General features: G+C 38.2%; 1 protein-coding gene across 1 annotated transcript in view; it reads left to right on the forward strand.

Annotated features, from left to right (window-relative positions):
- The window catches only part of RASEF (RAS and EF-hand domain containing), a 76,093-nt gene that overhangs the window by 43,205 nt on the left and 14,612 nt on the right, over window positions 1-18,276 (forward strand). The window contains exons 6-14 of the mRNA XM_012472155.2: window positions 1,181-1,296; window positions 6,688-6,756; window positions 8,453-8,537; window positions 9,617-9,705; window positions 13,277-13,511; window positions 13,837-13,974; window positions 14,093-14,240; window positions 15,920-16,001; window positions 17,228-17,342. Coding sequence (XP_012327578.2) covers window positions 1,181-1,296; window positions 6,688-6,756; window positions 8,453-8,537; window positions 9,617-9,705; window positions 13,277-13,511; window positions 13,837-13,974; window positions 14,093-14,240; window positions 15,920-16,001; window positions 17,228-17,342 — 1,077 coding nt within the window. The remainder of the gene's footprint in view (window positions 1-1,180; window positions 1,297-6,687; window positions 6,757-8,452; window positions 8,538-9,616; window positions 9,706-13,276; window positions 13,512-13,836; window positions 13,975-14,092; window positions 14,241-15,919; window positions 16,002-17,227; window positions 17,343-18,276) is intronic.

An 18,276-nucleotide genomic window follows, 5' to 3' on the forward strand; every position in this document is an offset into this window, starting at 1 on the left:
TTTGCAAATACCTGGCAGTTCTTGGTGATCTGTTCAAAGTGAAGGACTAGCTTGGTCACTTGTAGCTGGCGTAGGAGTTCTGTGGGACTGTGTGAACAGATCTGTTCACCTCAAGGCCTCTCTCCCTAGAGAATGTCTTCACAGGAGCTCTGTGTGTGAAGCTGGCAAGGGACCCCAGTTACCAGCATGAGCGGGACGGGGATATTCAGAGAGAAGCCTTAGCTTTCCTTAAAGGAGCCACTCAGTTTTAAAAAGATAACCTCTGTTTTGTCTTTGGAATCCACTCTGGCTCTCTACTATTATTTGCTAGAGAAAGATGGGATGGGCTTGGTGGGAGGGGTGCCTTATTATACAGTTTTAATCTCTCTTTCCAACCCCATATCTGGTTCTGTCTTTCTGGGGTTCAGCCTGGCCACTTGTCTCCTTCTGGGTTCTGTGTCAAAACCTTGAACACACTTCCTCTAGACTTCCATTTCCCCACACTCTTCTTTTTGGGAAAACATTTTGATTAGTTTCCATTTTCCAGAAGTGTGTTTAAGTCACTTGAATGCTCTGGGTCTCTTTTCCATTCTTGTAATTGTAATTGGTTCATTTCCTTTGGCGTTTCATTTTAATGAGGTTTTGAAAGGGAAAAAAGACAAATTCATGTACTTGGTCCATCATCTTGAAGGGATGTTTCCAATATTATTTTAAGAAAATATAGAGATTTTCGAATTGCACTGTTTTATTTTTAAGTGCAAAACTTAAAATATTAAGTGATCGAATTTATTTGTAAAAAGTAGCCAGTGTATCTGGTAGTAGGTACTATTGATTCCACAAAATATTTACCAATAATTTTATAGCTCTCATTAAATAAAGCAGAAATTCAAATGTTTGTTGTCATTTAATTTGCCAATACTGTGTTGAAATACATCATGATAAACTCTTGACTGTTGTAGTTTGGCATCAGATATCAAATGTAAAAAATGAAGAACAACTTTGAGGATTTAGATTTCTGATACTTTATTAATTTATAATAATTTCAAATTACCTTGAATTGACAAAGAGTTCTTTGAACACTGAGATTTGAAGAGTTGTGGAAGGATGGGAGTGGTGTGGAGGGTGGCACAACACTTTACTTCATTTCTCCCAGGCAGAGGAAAATCTGAATCTAATGACCTCCATTTTTCCTTTTATCCAGGAAAATCAGAAAGTTAAGAAAGACCTTTTAGAAGCACAGACAAACATAGCCTTTCTTCAGAGTGAATTAGATGCTTTGAAAAGTGATTATGCTGATCAGAGTCTGAATACTGAAAGGTATGAACTTTACATTTTATTTGTTAGTTTGAGTAGAATATTGAGATGATCAGGCAAAAGAAACTCAGCTATGGAATAATAAAGAGTTTGTAACTTTCTTAATATCTTTCTTACTTTCTAATGATTTTATTTTCAATATCAGATTTCTTAGTGTTTTTTATGTTTTTAATTTTTTAGAGGAAACAATAATTAATTATTGTCTGCTTAGGCTAGTGCAAGGCTTAATAAATGTTTGAATTAACTGGGAGCTAAAAGAACATGCCTACAGTGCCAAGGGCCAATATTTATTAAAGTGATTTGAAGTCAGGAATCCTGGCCATAAAACATAAGAAAGGGAAAAGTAGACAAGTTTATTTTTGTGGGTGTTAGTTTTTCAGTATTGTGTTAATACCATAAGACCTAATACACACACATACACTCACAGACATGTATTTATATATAAGGAACATAGACATGTATATTTTTATATGGCTGGTAAATATAAAATGCATAGATATGTGTATATGTGTGTATCCCCTAGGACATGCACACTTGGGAAAAATATCTTTTTTTGGGTTTGCTTGTAAACTTTAATCAGAATTAAAGTCTTACAAGGACGGAGAGAGATCCAAGATGGCTGACCACTAGCAGCTTGGGATTGTAGCTCCCAGTGAAAGTGCAGAGAATGAGAGGACGCCACACTTTCAGACGAATATTTGGTGCTCACGGATCAGGAGATTCCCAGTGGAGGAGCCCCACGGGTCGCCAGCACGACTCTTGTGGCCAGCACAGCAGTTTTGCTGGCGCCTCAGCGCGGCAGTTCATGGTGCAGAGTGAGCGGACTGGGTCCCCTTTTGGCTGATTCCCAGGCAGAAAAGCACCATCAATCTTAACACCACTGTTTTGGCCGGCGCAGTGGATTGCTCTGATTTCGGCGCTGGGAATCAACAAGTTGGACATCCACTCAGAAACCTAATTTGAAAGTCAGAAATCACAAAGACGACAGGTGGATAAATTTACAATGATGGGAAGAAACCAGCGTAAAAAGGCTGAGAATACCCAAAATCAGAATGCCTCTCCCTCTACAGGGGATCACAGTTCCTCATCAGCAACGGAACAAGCCCTGATGGAGAACGAGTGTGTTCCATTAACAGAAGTAGGCTTCAGAAGGTGGATGATAAGAAACTTCTGTGAATTAAAAGAACTTGTTCTAACCCAATGCAAAGAAACTAAGAACTTTGAAAAAAGGTTTGATGAAATGCTAACGAGAATAGACAATTTACAGAGGAATATAGGTGAATTAATGGAGCTGAAAAACACAACACAAGAACTTCACGAAGTATGCACAAGTTTTAACAGTCGAATTGATCAAGCAGAAGAAAGGATATCAGATTTCGAAGACCAACTTAACGAAATAAAACGAGAAGTCAAAATTAGAGAAAAAAGGATAAAAAAGAGTGAGCAAAGTCTCCAAGAAATATGGGATTATGTGAAAAGACCTAATCTACGTTTGATAGGTGTACCTGAATGTGACGAAGAGAATGAATCCAAGTTGGAAAATACTCTTCAGGACATTATTCAGGAAAACTTTCCCAACCTAGTAAGACAGGACAATATTCAACTCCAGGTAATACAGAGAACACTACAGAGATATTCCTCAAGAAGACCAACCCCAAGGCATATAATCATCAGATTCATTAGGGTTGAAATGAAGGAGAAAATACTAAGAGCAGCCAGAGAGAAAGGTCAGGTTACCCACAAAGGGAAACCTATCAGACTTACAGCAGATCTCTCAGCAGAAACCCTACAAGCCAGAAAAGAATGGGGGCCAATATTCAACATCCTTAAAGAAAAGAACTTTCAACCCAGAATTTCATATCCAGCCAAACTGAGCTTCACAAGTGAAGGAAAAATAAAATCTTTTGCAAACAAGCAAGTACTTAGAGATTTCACCATCACCAGGCCTGCTTTGCAGGAGCTTCTGAAAGAAGCACTATACATATAAAGGAGCATCTAGTATCAGCCTTTCCTAAAATATATCCAGCTAGCATCAGATGGCAGTATTAAACTCATATATACATCTGTACGCTGTATCTAGACCCATCTCACATGCAACGATACACAAAGACTCAAAACAATGGGACAGAGGAAGATTTACCAACCGAACAGAGAGCAAAAATAAATAAATAAATAAAAAGCAGGAGTTGCAATTCTCGCCTCTGATAAAATAGACTTTAAAGCAACAAAGATCAAAAGAGGCAAAGAAGGACATTACATAATGGTAAAAGGATCAATGCAACAAGAAGAGCTAAGGATCCTGTATATACACGTACTCAATACAGGAGCACCCAGATACATAAGACAAGTTCTTAATGACTTATAAAGAGACTTAGACTCCCACACAATAATAGTGGGAGACTGTAACATCACATTGTCAATATTAGACTGATCAACGAGATAGAAAATTAACAAGGACATCCAGGACTTGAACTCAGACCCGGAACAAGTAAACTTAATAAACATTTATAGAACTCTCCACTTCAAATACACAAAACATAGATTCTTGTCAGTACTATATCACACCTATTCCAAAAGTGACTACATAATTGGAAGTAAATCACTCCTCAGTAATTGCAAAGCATTTCATAGGTTTAAATGAAATATTGGTTGGCTGCTTGTTTGTTATTTTCTTCCCTTATTCCTTCCTGTCTCCATTGTTAAGCACAATTATTGGCATAAAAGAGGTTTTCAATTCCCATTTTTGGACTGCATTGTAGCCTGGGCAATAAAGCAATACTCCCATTCTGTCTCCCTCTTTCTCTTCCTTTTTCTTCCTCTTCTTCATTCTTTTTTCTTTCTTTCTTTCTTCCTTTTTTTCTTAAAAAAAAGGTCTTATAAGAGAAAACAGTGAAATACTTATTGTTTACTACATACAATCTCTGAACTAGATAAAGAGTTATGAGTGGAGAGTGTGTATATATATGTATATAGATAGATATATATTATATGTACTTCTATGTATATATTACATATATTATATATAATATATGTTGTATATTATAATATATATTATATATAGTATATTTTATATATTAATATATTATATATAATAAATATATAATATAATAATATATATGCTATAATATTTATATTATATATTATATTAATAATATATAGTAATATATATTATATAATATGCTATATATAATAATATAATTTTTTCTTCTCCCAAGTAGAAATATACCGAGTCTTCTCCCCAAGTAGAAATATATATATTATTATATATATTTTAATATATATAAAATAATATGTATCATATAATATTATATATATTATAACCCAAATAATATAATTTATAAATTATATATAAATATGTAACATATAAATATATAATATATTTTATATATTTATATATAATATATATTACATAATATGTATATTATATATATGTATATTATATATATATATATATAAAAAAATGTGAATTTAGTTGGGGAAAAAAAGCAAAAGGATTATAGGGTTTAATGACAGAGGAGCTAAAAACTATCAGAAGTAGTACCAAGAACATAATCATGGTTTGGGTTAATTGCTGTGTGATCACAGAAGAGGTTTTGTTTTAGTTCAGAAAAGGTGTAGAACTGTATTAAAGAGTTGCTGCTGGAGGGGAGCCTGGTGGAAAGATAGCTCTGTGCTGGGAAAGGGGAAAGAGGCAGCCAGGATGGTGACATCAGCAACTCAGAGCAGGTGTCACTGCTGCCTGCCAGGCACTGTCCTGGTCCTTCACAAGCATTAACTGATCCGGTCCACAGAACACCCAATGAGACAGGTACTTTCATTATGTCCATTTTACAGATGGGAAAAGAGAGCCTCAGAGATGGTCCAGGTGAGGAAGTAACCAAAGCAGGGGCCAGAACATAGGGAAGAATAGGGCTTAGGGAAAGGTGAGACCACAGGGCAAAAAGAGACATTTTCTTTTTTTTTTTTTTAATTAAACTTTAAGTTCTAGGGTACATGTACAGAACATGCAGGTTTGTTACATAGGTGTACATGAGCCTTGGTGATTTGCTGCATCCATAACCCCATCATCTATGTTGGGTATTTCTCCTAATGTTATCCCTCCCTAATCCCCCCACCCTCTGCTATCCCTCCTCTATTCCCCCCACCCCCAACAGGCCCCAGTGTGTGATGTTCTCCTCCCTGTGCCCATGTGTTCTCATTGTTGAACACCCACTTATGAGTGAGAACATGCGGTATTTGGTTTTCTGTTCTTGTGTCAGTTTGCTGAGAATGATGGTTTCCAGCGTCATCCGTGTCCCAGCAAAGGACATGAATTCATCATTTTTTATGGCTGCATAGTATTCCATGGTATATATGTGCCACATTTTCCCTATCCAGTCTGTCTTTGGGCATTTGGGTTGGTTCCAAGTTTTTGCTATTGTAAACAGTGCCACAATAAACATACATGTGCATGTGTCTTTATAGTAGAATGTTTTGTAATCCTTTGGGTATATACCCAATATTTAAAATAGAAAAGCAAAAGTTAAAAAAAAATTTTAAATTTAAAAGCTAGTTTAACGTTATAATAGAGGGGCCCCAAATTTTGAGTTAAGGAACTTCGGTTCCTGTAGACAATTAGGAAATGTTTACTTTTATCATCCAGGGAGCAAATGGACAGGTTATTGTGGACAAAACTTGACAGCCTCTGTGTTTTGGGAAGCTAGTGATGAGGTTCGTGTGCTTAGGGGGATAGGGGCTGGAGGCAAGGGCCAGTGCTCTGTGTGCAGTTTGGGGAAAAAGCCAGAGCTTCCATCATAAAGCAACAGAGGGATTGCCACAGGGTGAGTGCCTAGCGAGCTTAGCAAGCCCGGTTCTTTGGGGATCTCTGTGGTTTACAGTAAGGAGAGGAGGGAGAGCAGGAATAGGGTGAGACATGGAAAGGGGAAGGAATCACAGAAAAGGAGAAAATAGATGCAGCCGGGATTATATAAAGCTTTGAATGAGCAGGGAAGTTTCAGAGGATTGAAGGCACAGTTTCTGAGACGCCCCCAGGAGAGAGGGGACTTGGGAGTTTCAGTCCCCATGGAGAACAAAGCTGGGTCAGCGAGGGTGGGGATGGAAGAGCTGGTGGATGCCATGATGGGCTGAGGAGGAGAAGCTCTAGGCTTGTGATGTCAGAGGCGGGACAGAGCCTCACAGGAGAAAGCACAGAATGTGAGTGTGTTTATGGAGTCACAGAAGGAGAGGAGGCTGCTGAGGCCACAAAGGCCCAGAGGAGGAGCACGGGAAATGTCGAAAACCATGGTCAAGGACACTTGTCTTTGAGAAAGGTGGAAAAGAGGCTGGGAGCGTAGGTATAAGCGAGGCAGGACTTAACACCTAATTCTCACTCAAACATACAATGTAATTTTACAGGGATCTGGAAATAATCCGAGAATACACAGAAGATCGAAATAGTCTTGAGAGGCAAATTGAAATACTCCAGTAAGTTCTCATATCAAATGCTCATTACATTTACATTTCAGTTATTTTTTGTTAATAAAAGACATAACACATATGACATGAGTTGCCATGTTCTGAAGATGAAGTTTGCAGGTCAGTGTGTGTTTCTTCTCAGGGTGTGCACTTGGCATCTCTGCTTAGCTTTCTGATGCTTATAATCCTAAATAATCCAGATATGGGGAATAGAGTATAAATCACTAAATGTCTTTGGAAGTCAGAGGCTATGTCCAGTGTGTCTTTCTTATGCTTCCATAAAGAGGAATGGCCCTGAGCACTTAGCTTTTTCTGGGCTCTATACTGCAAGTTTTTCAGGCTTCTCCTCTTAGTGAGGCCACAGGGCTCTGTCTCCACAATCATTCTTTCTCAGTTTGTTGTGTTTACTTAGAAGTATATTTTTCTTAGGTTTTTTTCTTCTCCCCGGGTAGAAATATACACATTCTGTCAGCTTTACAACTAGCTTGCAGCTGTTCTATCCTCTGAGGCTCTTCCCCACAAAACCTACTCCTCCTTTTCCCCTTTTTTTCTTTTCCACCAATGCCATATTGTCCTCTGGTTTCAGTTCCTCCAAATGAAGTCAGGTCAGGTTTGACCTTTTTTTTTTTCACCATTTTTGAATGCTTATTAAGTTTCACCTGTGGCAGTTGTAGAGTTCATTTCTTTCACTAATCCTTTGAGTTCTTTTATTCATTCATTCATTCATTCAACAGATTTGTTAGCACCTCTGACAGGCCAGGTATGCCAGGAGCCAAGGATAGAGTGGGGAGTGGGTGAAAAATCTCTTTCCCCTTATGGGGCTAGTCTAGGGGAAGAACACAGAAATGGATCAGTAATTATAGAAATAAATATAAAAGGCCAAATGAGAGAGCTGCATCAAAAGAAAGGAACATGTCCCCTAAGGGGAGCTTTGGCCTATCAAAGAAGGTCAAGGAAGTGTTCCAGAGGAAGTGAGGATTGAGCTAAGATGCAAAGGGCGAATCAGCCTTAAGCTGGGGAAGCTTAGCCGCTCTGTGGGGTAGGAGCTGTGGAATCCTAGCTATGCTATACAAGGGCACCGGAGTTCTGACAACTTAATGATCTCTGTCAGATCTGGATTGAAATCCCAACTCTTATTTCCATATGACTTAAATTCTGTTAAGTCATATGGAAATAAGAGTTAAGTCATATGGAAATAAGAGTTGGGGTTTGAACCCAGATCTGACAGAGATCATTATCCAAATGTCTACCTGCTACATGATGGTGCCTGGTGGAACGGTGCCAGACCATGCATAGAATGCAGGAGCTGCCAGGAGCATGAAGCCTGATATAACACACGGCGTTTGTCCCTGACCTCTGAGATGCGGGAACTGGCTGCGTAGGTTCAGGCATTTAGGGAGCTTTCGAAGACCCATGGAATCTGTTCAATCAGCGGGTCTACCTGAAGGAAGAGTGAGTTCCACAGCATAGCAATTCATTCCTACAAGGCCCTGAGACCTTTAAAGAGAAATGAGTAATCAATTAAGTTCTTGTCCTTTGAGTAATGAATTATCTCAGTTTATGAGGTTTGGAGGGAAGTGGTGGAAAGTTGAAGAAGATGATAAGTTATTCCACATTGTAAATGTTACAGCCAGTAGAGAAAGTGGTGACACTGACCCCCCACTGATACTTTCCTTGTCTCTCTCTCTGCTTGTTTACCCTGCAGAACAGCTAACCGGAAGCTACATGACAGTAATGATGGCCTTAGAAGTGCCCTTGAAAACAGTTATAGCAAGTTCAACAGATCTTTGGTATGCCACATAGTTTTATCACGTATTTCATTCTTTCTAGGGGTGGAGTATTTTGGTGGTGATGAAAATTAATTAATTTCTTAAAGGAGAACTTCATGCAAGTCCTTATAATAATGAGAAGAGCTTTCCATAAAATAAAATGAGGCGTTTTTCCAAATTAAAAAAATATGTTACCCCTCTGAAGAAATAAGTGTCTAGATTGTTGGCTGATGAATAAGATCTAAGTGTTGTCCAGCTACAGAAACAAAATGTCGGATGATTCCTAAGACCTACTTGTGATATTTAAATGATACAATAAAAAACCTATTGATTTGGGAAAAAAAATGTCTAGATGTTAACCAACTCTTTTTATACATGTTCTAGGAATCTAAAGATAGGTGTGAAAGATGTGATCTTCAGCCTGAAGGAGTTTTTCATGTAGTTGGAAGTTAAGATGGACACACATAGTTAGGAGAATCCCATGTAGGTAAAAATAAAATACTGCCCATTTGAGATTGGGGAGAAGGTGCTTCTGTCTGAGGGGTGAGTTTAGACTTGTGAGTATTCTTTAAGCCAGTGAGATGCTCAGAATGGGAGCCTTGGATTTCAAACCCTCCTACAGAAATCAGCTTAGCTTATTTGGAATTTAAGGTCCTCTCCCAGACTGCATTTGTCATAAGGCCTTTTATCCCACTTTTGGAAGTTAGCTTCATGTGTAAGATTCCAGGGTCATATTGGGATATGGAAGAGTCAGTCACTAAGCCAAATTATGGTTCAAGAAGAGACGCATTCAAGTAAGTTGGTGTTGCAGGGTCCTGGCAATGTGGGGAACCACGGTACTCCTTTATGGAATGTGCAGTAGGGTTTGGACTTAACATTGAATGAGAAAGAGAGCATACTATGGCAGTCATCTTTGTTGCAATGTTTCTCTTGATTTTTATGCTCATGTTTGCTCAAGTAGTATAGCAAACTTTTAGTTACATTAGAAGTTTGAATCATGTGCTATAGTTTTAAAAAGTAGGTTTGTGTGTGCCTGTGTGTATATAAAATGTTTACATGAAAATTATATGAACTAACAAATAATTACTTCTATATTGCAGCGTATAAATAATATCTCACCAGGGAATACAATTTCTAGAAGCAGTCCCAAATTCATTGGTCATTCCCCTCAACCTCTAGGCTATGACAGGTATGTTAACACGTCCTCACTTTTTGTTTGAGTTCAGGATCCCAGTTAAAAGAAAAGTAAATTTCCTTGGAGGTGGATTAAAATAATAGAATATATTTTGGTCACTGATTTATATTTTCTATGATGTTAGAAGTTCTGAAACATGAATCATGTAAAAATTAAAAAGTGTATCAGAGAGGGCCAAGTTATTTGCTGAAGATGTTATGGGTTGGTTTTATATATGCTCACCATTACCTCATCTCTAATCATGTCTTACTTCTTAGAAGTAACTCAATAAGAGATATTTCAGGGAAACCAGTAGAATTATGGTATTTGACGCTGCAGTATTTCTGCATGTATAATGTTGAAACTGTTGGCATGATCTGTAAATATTTAATAGCTTAGCATAATATTATGTGAGCTATGTTGCAGAAAAAGGAAACTTTCAAAACAAATATAAATATGGTTAGTTCCTCATAAGCTACTGTTTTGAAGGAGTCATAGAGGCTTGCCAAAAGTCAGAATTTAGCCCTGCATTTAATCAAATGAACTGAAATATGAGGCCTTTTATTACGTGAGACCTAATAATCACTTAGAGATTACATGAGTGTATGTGTATGTTTATACACATATGTCCAGTGTTGCTAGTTAAAAGTTAATTTTGTAATATGTCAAAAAATTGAAATTGGAAGTGAAAGCATAAACAAAATGTTTCCACTTCTCTCTTTTTTTTTTTTTTTTTTTTTTTTGAGACGGAGTCTCTCTGTGTTGCCCAGGCTGGAGTGCAATGGCACAATCTCGGCTCACTACAACCTCCACCACCCAGGTTCAAGCAATTCTACTGCCTCAGCCTCTTGAGTAGCTGGGACTACAGACATGTGCCACCACTCCTGGATAACTTTTTGTAATTTTAGTAGAGATGGGGTTTCACCATGTTAGCCAGGATGGTCTTAATCTCCTGACCTCGTGATCTGCCCGCCTGGCCTTCCAAAGTGCTAGGATTACAGGCGTGAGCCACCGCGCCCTCCCCAATTCTCTATTTCTTTGTGACTTTTAGATTCATGTTCATCCCCTTTTCATTTGGGTACTTTGGTAAAAAGAATAATGTACTTAACATCCTGGTGTTAGAAAATGGTCAGGTTGCCATTTAGGAAGACCTGTTACTAAGGCTTATTGGTGATCATGTCTAAGAAAATTCTATCCAGGTATAAGCTGTTTCTACTGTTCACTGATTTGGTCAATAAAAAATTTTAATGGATTGATTTACAGGTAGCTGACTATTCTGTTATTGAGAAATAATAGATTTTTTTAAAATGTGTATGTGTGATGTCATTTTTGACTAATATTTAAAATTGATTCTAAGCAAACTGGGGGAAAAGTATACAACTGAAAAGTATTTTAGAAATTTCACCATGATTCATTTTGAAAAGATTAGATGAAAGGCTCAGAAGAACTGGACTAAGAGCTCCTCAACAAAAGATTCTAGGGGACAAAGTCATCACGTCCTCAGCATGTTTGAGTGACAGGAATGTGGCACTCATGTGCCTACCTCCTTGAGCTGTAATGAGAGGTCACCATAGTTCAACATCATGACCTTTCTGGGGGGGGTGTGGTGATTAATTTGATATAAGAAATTGACATTTTATTTTGCTTTTGATGCTAATATAAAAATGTAATAAAAGCATGTTGTACATCTAATTTTATTGTTTTTGTAGCTTTATTGGATTTTAACCAAAAAATTTGTTTTGGCTTTGTTTTTTGCAAGAACTCTAACAAAAATTTAATTTGTTTTGTACTTTTACGTAGTTAATGAAAATATTGAGGATTGGCAAGATGGTTGACTTTGAAAAGGATATGCAGTTCAGTTGAGTTTGAGAAAGTTTGATCTGTACCTGTAACTTACTATTATTACTTAAAAAATAATTTCAACTTTGATTTTAGATTCAGAGGGTATATGTGCAGGTTTGTTAACATGGGTATATTATATAATGCTGAGTGGGCCTATATTTTCAATTTAGAGTGTAGATGTTTATTCAGGTGAATTCTCAGTTCAGGACTTCCTGTTTTATTTGCTCCTTGTCAAAATAAAAGTTGACTTAAAATAAACCATAACCAGTAATGAAGATATGGAGCTGAAGTAGTTTGTAGTATATTATAATTAGAATGGTTTTCTTATGTACTTAACAGTTGGACCTAAAATTGGTTTCAGAAGGAGAGTTTTATGAATAATACAAAAATATATTCACACACACACACACACACACACACGAGTGCACACCTAGCTAGCAACATAGATTGAGATATGATATAAAATTGTTGGCTCAGAGTAAAGACTTTATAATTAATCAGTATATTGAGAGAGAGAAAGTTAGTTAAATCATCTTTTTAGTTAAGTTTAAAATGTGCTAATGGCATAAAAATACTTTGACTTCTCAGAATTACATGGCTCATATTTAATTATATTAGGCTCACTTTCTCTCGTCTAAGCATATCCACCTCTTATTTCTCATATCTGAAGACCTATGTATTGTGCCCATTCTCCCTCTCCAGTGATTCATGTAAGCAAATGGGTAGAAGGTGCCCAGGGTATAGTGGGTGCTAAATAAGTCATAACCATCATTGGTAAACTTAGATTCTTATGGAAATCAAATGGAAGAGCAAAAGTAAACAGGAATGTATACAGTTTCTTTTGATTCTCTTATTTGATGTGAATTTCTTCCTTATTTATAAAATCTTCAGAGTTTCATTAATGGTAAGATCTATAGACCTCATGAGTTCTAGCCTTTATCTGAGGCACCTCTCTCCCTATGAAACATCTCCCAAAGGCGTGTTTCCAGATGGTGTGTAAACATTTCAGTGGCAGAAAACTCATGTGTCAAACCATACATTACAGTCATGTTTCTAATTGCTTATCATTTTTTATCAGATGTTTCTAATTGCCTATCATTTTTTGCCATGTTGATTAGAAATATGACACCCAGCAAAGCTTATCTTATTTTGTCTTGTGCAACCTGAGAGGATGTGGTCTTCTTCAAGTATCAGCTCTTCAAGTATTTGAAAAGAGAAACCATTAAGACTTAAGTTGAGTACACTGAATCTTATTTTTCAGATCTGAGGGTCTTGAGTCTGAAATTGTGGTTGCCTTTTCCATTTGGGCTCTCAGCAGCCCTTTTAAGTAGAGATGGCATCCAGAAATGGACACAATGTTCAGAATATGGTCTGATCGCATTAGAGTAAAAAGGCTCGTATGTTCTGAATACATTTTTATGAATACAACTTGAGATTGTGTTTACGTCTTAGGTACTCTAATTCTTTTTGTATCAGGAAATAAGGATCTTGATTTTTTAATGGCTTTGTTTATTAAGTGTTTGATATGAGGGTCTTTATCTTAATTGATCACTACATAGAATGAACTGATGCTTTTTGAGCATTTTATTTCCCCTAATGCCTAATCATGAAATACATTGTGGCTCTTAGCAAAAAGTGAGAATGTCAGTCTACTTGATTCCATCTAATAGCATGTGGTCTATGGCCTGTACATTTTTTAGCATTTCTAGCCCTCAGATAAATTGGTCCTCCCCTTTGTTACCAGGTCATCCCGCTCTTCCTATGTGGATGAGGACTGTGACTCCTTGGCCCTCTGTGATCCTATGCAGAGGACAAACTGTGAAGTTGACAGCCTACCTGAAAGCTGCTTCGACAGTGGCTTGTCTACCTTGAGAGATCCCAATGAGTATGACTCAGAAGTGGAATACAAGCACCAGAGGGGATTTCAGAGGTCACGTGGGGTGCAGGAGAGCTTTGGAGGTGATGCTTCAGACACAGATGTAAGCCCCAGAAACCACTGCTCTCCTAGGTCTTCTATGTGATTGAAATCTGTCATATTTGCCTTCCATCTGTTATGGGAATCTGTTTTGAAGGTCCTAAATATAAAGCATAGTTAGTAAAATGCTTTTTTTCTTCACAAAGTTAGGGAGAAGTTCTCATAGACTGCCATTCAGTGCCACTCTATTCCCTAATATTAGCATTGACTGTTGATTCAGCTGCATATTTTTCTTCTCTTTAATCCATAATATATACATTTTAGACTTTGTCTTTTTAACTGCTTACATATTTTAATTTAACTGCTGACATTTTTAAAAAAAAAAATAGGTTCCTGACATAAGGGATGAAGAGACCTATGGTTCGGAAGGTGTGGCTTCCATCTTAGACTGGAAGCCCCAAGGATCTGTTAGTGAAGGCAGCATTGTTAGTTCATCAAGAAAGCCCATCTCAGCACTCTCCCCACAGGTAGGTGGTTTCTGAGACACTCCTATTTATTAACACTGCTTTTTTCCTGTGCAATGTTATTTATTAGGATGAAAACTGGCAATACCTTTATCATTCACTGTGGCTTCCCCCCCTCCAGACAGACCTGGTAGATGACAACGCTAAATCTTTTAGCTCACAGAAGGCTTACAAGATTGTGCTTGCTGGGGACGCTGCAGTTGGGAAGTCTAGTTTCCTCATGAGACTTTGCAAGAATGAATTTCGGGGAAATACAAGCGCCACCCTGGGTATGGCTTCTATTTCAGTTGATAATGGGAAAATGAACTTCCTTAGCTTGATTTTCTCTTCTTTGGGGATTACATACACAGATACTCAGATAAACAGTTTTCTCTTTCTCTGTATATATACACATAGATAGATGTGTGTGTGTGTGTGTGTGTGTGTGTGTGTGTGTGTGTATGTGTCCTAGTCTATGGATGGAAAGGTCCTTCTTATTTTGCCTAAGGCCTACTTTTAGGAAAGGAAGTCTAAAGGGACAGAGATATCTTGCTAGATGCGGTGGCTCATGCCTGCAATCCCAGCACTTTGGGAGGTCAAGGCTGGTGGATCACTTGAGGTCAGGAGTTCAAGACCAGCCTGGCCAACATGATAAAACCCCATCTCTACCAAAAGTACAAAAATTAGTTGGGCATGATGGTGGGCACTTGTTGTTCCAGCTGCTTGGAGGCTGAGGCTGGAAAGTCGCTTGAACCTGGGAGGTGGAGGTTGCAGTGAGCTGAGATCACACCACTGCACTTCAGCCTGGGTAACAGAATAAGACCCTGCCACTAAAAAAAAAAAAAAAAAAAAAAAAAATCTGTTTAGCCAGTCAGATGAATTGAATTAAATTTAGAGCCTGAAATATCAGATTCATTTATTCAGAGTGTGTTTCCCGAGTCCCATTAAAAACAAGATGCTGTTGTAGGTGCAAAGGATACTGCATTTACATCCTAATGGAGGAAAAAGGCACAAAAAAGAGGTTTAGGGAGAGGTGCAGGGTGGCCAGGAAAACCCCTTCTGCTAAGGTATCATTTGATGTTGACAAAGTAACAATATGGATTGCCACTTTGTCATTATGGTCAAAATCATTGCCAGATATGCTCCGTTCTGTTCCCCACCTTCCCAGCAGAACAATAGAGCATATAGTATCCTGATTACCCCAATTTGCGTAATAGTCAGTAAAAGGAGTTGAAGATATGTAAATTATCATTTATTTTTCTTCTTTGTCTAAAGAGTTCTTATTTTGATAACCTGAAACATTAGAACAGATTGATTGTTCTTTTCACAATGGGTGTGTTTGCAAGTTTATGGTTTTCTGATACACTCCTCAAGATAACAAAGCTGAAAGTTTACTTCAATTTGACTCATAAAAAGACTACATACAGTATTTGCTTCAGTTGCCAGAGACCATAATGCATATATATGTGTGTAAATGTGTGTATGCACTACTGTGTATGTATACCTACATATGTATACATGTTTAGATATACATACATTTATACACATATACCTATGTATACACATACATGCATAGACACAAAACATATATGCACCATGCACCTACACATATACATATACACATACACCTACACATTCACGTATGCCCACTCATACACACACACACACACACACACACATGACTGAGTTTATCCAGTCATCAGGGAAAATAGAACATAGATTTTTCCCTTGGCTCATAAATTAAATCATTCCCCAAGTCAGCCAACTGCAGATGCGGCCTCTGCACACACATGTGTGGTCTGACTTGTCATTCCTATTTGAAGGTCACTCTCCTTAAAGGTCATGTTTATTCTTCCCTCCCTGGCTGAGCTGTGGCTTATTGGCTTTTGCCTCATCTAAAGAGTGCTTGAAAGTAAAAATCCAATAGAATTATTTACATCATGCTCTCCACTCTCATGTTCCTTTTCAGGAGTTGATTTCCAAATGAAAACCCTCATTGTGGATGGAGAACAAACAGTTCTGCAGCTCTGGGATACAGCTGGCCAGGAGAGGCAAGTGCTTTCCACAGCCCTGCGGTCTCTGCCTGGGTTTGCATTAACAAGCCTTGCAGGCCTGTTGATGTTCTTCATACTCAAAATTATATAATGATAACATACTTTATAATTATATGTATAATTGTATGTATATTTATAAAGAGTATTATAACTTTAAAGTGCTTATCTTTTCCCACATCTTCTCCTTCTTCATTTACCTATGACTGCTGTGAGAAGAAGATCTTTAAGCTTCTTTTGAGCCGATGTTCAGTTGAGACAGAGAGTGTCCTTTTCTAACAAGAGAGGCAGCACTTTTCAGTGCAGTGACAGCCCCAGGAGCTCCCTGGCTCTAGAATAATAAATGATGGAGAAGAGAACCAATCAGCTCCCCTTGATTTAAGGGCAGAGACACAAACCACATAGCAAACTCGCAGCTGGTGATGGCACCTACCTTGTGTTCATTACCGATAAGCAGAGCATTAAGCACAGGTTTTAATCTTGTCTAACTCTTTGGGAACAAAATCTATTCAATTGTTCACCCATAAGGGTGTCTGGCTCTGTACCAGGCATTATTCAGCATGCTAAGATTCAGGGGTGAACAGAGAGGCACAAATGCCTGCCCCCATGGCGCTCACATTCTCTAGCAGACTGGGAATTTCGACATTTAAAAAATATTTGTGGTTGATGTGACTGTATTTAAAATACTTATAAAATATTGCACTGGGTTTTGAGTTAGGGCATGTGCATTGAGGTGTGCTCTTCCCAAAGTGAATCCCCTGACCCCCATGTATGTGAAGTCCTGGTACGTTACAGCATTCCACATCGGTAGTTCTTCCACCCACCCACACCACTCCCTAAAGACCGCCACCAAATATAAGTATTCTCTAGTTTGTACCTCCTTCCAGCCTCCTGTATCCCACATGGGGGTTCTGGTAGCTTGTTGCTGAGGTTGAAATTTTTAGAAACAGTGTTCTCAACCTTGCCCTGGTTATGCTCTGGAGTTTGTAGACATTCTCGGGTTGTTTGGTAGAGAAAAGGATTGGATGTTCTGAGTTGGTCACCCAGATTCTTATCCTGGTACCTTTCATTGGGTCATTCGAGGCCTTTGAAATGGCTATTTCACAGTCATACATTGCAATTAGAGTCTTCTCAACTGGGGTTGATTTTAGAAGATGAGAAAAGAGCATAAAAGAGAAAAAGAATAAGGCAACACAAACTGACTGTATGGTTTTTCTCTTTCTCAGATTCAGAAGTATTGCCAAGTCTTACTTCAGAAAGGCAGATGGTGTTTTGCTGCTGTATGATGTTACATGTGAGAAAAGCTTTCTTAATGTACGAGAATGGGTAGATATGGTTGAGGTAAGAAATCACAATGGAGAAACTGAAAATTACACGAGGACGTTTTAGGCCACCTTGGAAAACGTTGTTGCTCTTCTTTGTCAGAGTGAACTTGATTAGGAACCATTGATCCAAGCCACCAGGAAGAATTGGATGCCACAGGCAGAACTGGCAGCATTCATCTCTTCCTCAGGATTTGGGCACATTTCCCCAAAGCCAAGGACGCTAATGAAGGGAGTTTGGGGGAATACAACTTGTAGGTTTTCTTATAGATAAAATCAGAATCCCATTGTAAGCAAGTGAAAATCCGGGTAGCCTGAGTATCAGCTCTTACAAGCAAGGAGATGGTGTGATTGGGTGTGTAGTGTGGTTGGGGGCATGTAGGGGCATCCATGGGCATGGGAAGCTGAAACACCACCTGGATGTGAGCATATGTCAAGGTTCAGATTCTATGGGAGCTCTCTTCTCAACTTCATTCTGGTCGTGATTTGGGATCTTTAGATGTCTCAAGGTACTACTGAAATACCAATTGGTGTTTTAAACATGGGCATAGCTTCTGTGCTTTCTTTGGTTAAATAAGGTGATGTCTTTCACCTGAGAAATGTTCCTGTCCTCTAATTTCATGGTAAATAATTTTTAAAAATAGGAAATGATTTTGACCACATTTAGCGTACTGTCAACAGTTATTAACATAACACTACAGTTCAAGCTATGGTTCAGCATGTGCTCTTGAAAAATAAAGTAGGGGCTAATACAACTTTTCGAGTAAGCATATTATCTGTAATTTAAGCAGGCATTAGATTGCAGTGGTGGCTGAACAGAGGACTGGTTGCTGTCTGATCTTAAGTTAGCTTCTGGCATTAATGTTCTCTTTCTAACTAAAGTAGTAATGTGAGAAATGACTGATTCCAATTGGCAGTAAGACTTCGACAGTGATAAATAAATATACACTCTG

The sequence above is a fragment of the Aotus nancymaae genome, unplaced genomic scaffold (assembly GCF_030222135.1).
Source record: "Aotus nancymaae isolate 86718 unplaced genomic scaffold, 86718_ANA_hifiasm-v0.15.2.pri h1tg000041l, whole genome shotgun sequence".
NCBI lineage: Eukaryota > Metazoa > Chordata > Mammalia > Primates > Aotidae > Aotus > Aotus nancymaae.